This window comes from Fukomys damarensis, unplaced genomic scaffold (assembly GCF_012274545.1).
Source record: "Fukomys damarensis isolate Sample0158 unplaced genomic scaffold, DMR_v1.0_HiC HiC_scaffold_16, whole genome shotgun sequence".
NCBI classification, from domain to species: Eukaryota; Metazoa; Chordata; class Mammalia; order Rodentia; family Bathyergidae; genus Fukomys; species Fukomys damarensis.
This window is the reverse complement of record NW_022900928.1, coordinates 126,529,500-126,533,040: the sequence shown is the minus strand read 5'-3', so window position 1 is coordinate 126,533,040 and position 3,541 is coordinate 126,529,500. Positions and strand designations below refer to the sequence as shown.

At 38.0% G+C, this 3,541-nt stretch overlaps 1 protein-coding gene across 4 annotated transcripts in view; it reads left to right on the top strand.

Moving 5' to 3' along the window:
* Positions 1 to 3,332, top strand: part of Slc19a3 (solute carrier family 19 member 3) — a 14,460-nt gene extending 11,128 nt beyond the window's left edge. For all 4 annotated transcript variants that reach the window (XM_010608147.1, XM_010608146.1, XM_010608148.1 and 1 more), the window contains 3 exons: positions 655 to 847; positions 2,352 to 2,493; positions 3,050 to 3,332. In XM_010608147.1, the coding sequence (XP_010606449.1) occupies positions 655 to 847; positions 2,352 to 2,493; positions 3,050 to 3,226 (512 nt within the window). In that variant the 3' untranslated portion in view covers positions 3,227 to 3,332. The remainder of the gene's footprint in view (positions 1 to 654; positions 848 to 2,351; positions 2,494 to 3,049) is intronic.
* The last annotated feature ends 209 nt before the right edge of the window (positions 3,333 to 3,541 follow it).

The window sequence follows — 3,541 nt, the reverse complement described above, 5'->3', positions numbered from 1 at the left end:
CCAAGTTTCACCGCGGCAAAAAAAAAAAAAAAAAAAAGCAAAGATTAGGTGGGATCAGAGCACAGCGCTTACTCAGCATGTGCAGGGCCCTGGTTTGATCTCCAACACTGAAAAAAAAAAGATTATGATTATTAAAGATTAATAAAGACTAAAGCTGACTTCTCAGTGCAACAGATCTGGTACCCATCACTTAAAAACTGACACAAAAAAGTAATAGGTCTGGTGACCTATCTCAGTGCTAGAGTGCTTCTGTAGTTTGCCTGCTTGTATTAAACTGCTGGGTTACCACAGCAGTTCTCCCAGTTCCCCTGTGAGGAGGGAACTTTCTGCCCCCTGCACAGAGTACAGTGCCTGGTGTGTATTTGATACTAATTAAAATTTAGATAGGGCCGAGCATTTAGCTCAGTGGTTCAGCCGCCTGCCTCGCAAGTGCAAGGTCCCGAATTCAATCCCCAGTACCAAAAAAAAAAACCCAGATCAAACACAGGAACTGAAAAGAGAAGAAAAATCTGTTGCACAAAGGACAAATCGCCATGTAGATGGCTCACACCGTTGTTGTGAAAGCAGTTCTTTTAGAATTACTCCAGACCTGGGTTTTTTGAGTGTGGTGGCATTTCCTGCGTGTGGAGTCAGAACATTTGATTTCATTTCCAGGGGCTCTGGCTGCCTTTGCAGTGGGCCACGTGAAAGTGGACTGGGACCTTCTGGGAGAGCTGGCCCTGGCGATCTTTTCTGTCATCAGTGCTGGCTCCCTGTTTCTCATGCATTACACACTCAGCATCTGGGTGAGCTACGCCGGCTATCTGATGTTCAAGGCCAGCTACATGCTCCTTATAACTGTAGCCGTGTAAGTACTGCCAGCCATGTCTTGCTGCTCTTCTCTGCAACTTCAGGAGTCTAATCAATTGCAATATTAAATGTCAACTACTTCATGCTAAATTAAACACAACCAAGCTGTCTTTTCATTTAACTGCTTTCTGAATATTGCTAAAATTAGTCATCAAGGTAAAACAGCTTTGATCCATTATAACCCAAAAGCAAAAGTCTGGTTTGATTTTTTTTCTAAATTTCCAACAGCTTTCCATGATAAACCAGAAGCAATAATATATTGAAAGGTTTTGATTTTTAAATTTCCAACAATGTTCCATAGCAAAGTGTGAGGTTATTTAATGTTTAATGCTTTGCTTTAGATATCATCCTTAATTTCATTTAACTGCTTGAGTAATTCACAGCGTGTACTATTCTGTGAACAAAATATTAAGAAACTCATAAAGAATTGGCTGCTGAAAAAAATCAGATGTAAAGAGTATAAGAACCCTTTAGCTACGCTGATACCTGTAGCCAATTGGTTATCAATCATTCTTTTAAAGAACATCTTTGCGATTTAGGATTTAGTCTAATTTCTGCATCTACCTTTTAAGAAAATTTGGTTTACATAGAAGCAGTTAAAGTTGAGTATAGGAAATATGTTTTGATATTAACAAGAGATGAGAAACACTTGAATTTCAAGTTGTGTGTAAGAAGTACACATGAGCCTTATCAAGTTTTGTCTGTCTTTAATTTGTAAAAAAGGAATGTCAAACAAATGACAAAGCCCAGAAATATGAGCACCAGGAAAAAGGCCATTAGACAAAAGAAAAAGATTAAAATAGTTGGCACTTTAGTTTTTTTCACTGAAATGTGTCTGTTTAGTGAATCAAGTCCATGTGTCTTTAGTGTCTTCTTTTAAAAGGAGGATTGAAAGTTAATTTTGCATTGTCTTTGAATTGAAAAAGTATTTAGAACTCAAAAGCCTTTTATCTGCATTCCAAGATTGTGGTAAGATTTCAAACTCTAAGATATTAAAAAGTAATTAGATTCATTCAATTTTACAACCACTGATAGCCTGGATCTTTCAAAGAATAATTCACCTGCTAAACTTTGTTGATGGAAGTAATTGACAGTAAACTGAATAATGATTAGAAAAACGTTCCTCTGATCTAGTAACAATATCTAAAATCAAGTCATATGCAGTATTATGAGCAATTGACAATAACCCAAATAACACTAAAAAACTTCCATAGGCTGACTATATCTAAAATCAAATTAACACCATCTCAAGTTATGAGAATTTAGAACACTTATGCTTAAATTCTGGAAAGCATTACATTTTATGAGTAATTTTGTCATTTTACCTTTAATGTAACCTTTAACAATATTTAGTTCCTTTCTTTGTTTTGCCTTTGTGTTTACAGTGGAGAAAATTTAAACAAGGACCACTAACAACACTATTTTCTCTTTAGCATCTACCTTTAAAGATAAAAATCTTGTGTATGCTACGGTTAAAAAGTTTACTGTACACTTCCTGGTAGATTTCAGATTGCAGTTAATCTGAGTGTGGAGCGCTATGCCCTGGTGTTTGGCATAAACACCTTTATTGCCTTGGTGATTCAGACCATCATGACTATGATCGTAGTAGACCCCAGAGGGCTCAGCTTGGCAATCAGCATTCAGGTAAGCTTTGTTTAGTTGCTGGGAGGGTAGCATAACTAGATTGTCTCCGAGATCTCTCTGCCTTTCAATGAGAAATACTTAATTTTCTTGAGTTCCTTAGTTAAGCAAATTTTAAAACATGCAGTTCCTTAATTCTGTGAAAATGCCAAGCAGGTTTTGAGCAATAACTGCAATGAATTCCACACTTACCTGATGAAGGCAGGTAAGAAGTAACCTCGGTGCCTAAGATTCAGCCTTCAAGATGCTGCATAGAGCATTGTACCAGGCTCACACATCGACAGAGGAGTGGGATTTAGTGTCTGTCTCATTATTGACGATAAGAGCTAGGATTTGAACCTAAGCAATCCGCTCCAAAGCCACAGACTCTTAGCCACAGCATTGCTTACATTTCACACTTGATTCCTGTAAGACAGTGGAGAGTATTGTTAAATAACCCATCGTTAAGATGCTGAGTCTCAGTTACCCTATAATCCAAGGATACTAACTGCATGATTACATATCATCAGGGAATTGGTGGTCAGATTTTGTATGTGGCTAATGATTTGCTTTTCTCCAGTTTTTAGTTTACGGAAGTTATTTTGCTGTCATTGCTGGAATGTTCCTAATGAGAAGCATATACATTCTCTACTCGCTCAAATGCCAAAAGAAAGTTCAGAGACTCCCTATGATTCAGAGTCCAGCTAAGTTACACACAGAGGAGCCAGTTAATACCACCCTGTCAACAAAGCTCTAACCTTATCACATCAACACAGTGTTTTCCAAAATCACTGACTGAAATTGCAGGATTTTGCAACTAATACATTGATGTGTTCTGCAAGCTGGATTCCACTGAACCTTCCTGAAAGAACAACAGACCTCACCTTTAGACCAGAAGTCTGTGTGCCCAGCTGAATTGCATGCTGTTGGCAGAGCCCATCACAGTTAAAGCACCCACATGCTTGGAAAACTCTAGTTCCAATCATTTCTAAGAACATTCAAATGGCACAGAAACAAACCAGGAGAAGACACAGCCACCCTGGTGGACAGTTGCCCACTAATAATGGAAATC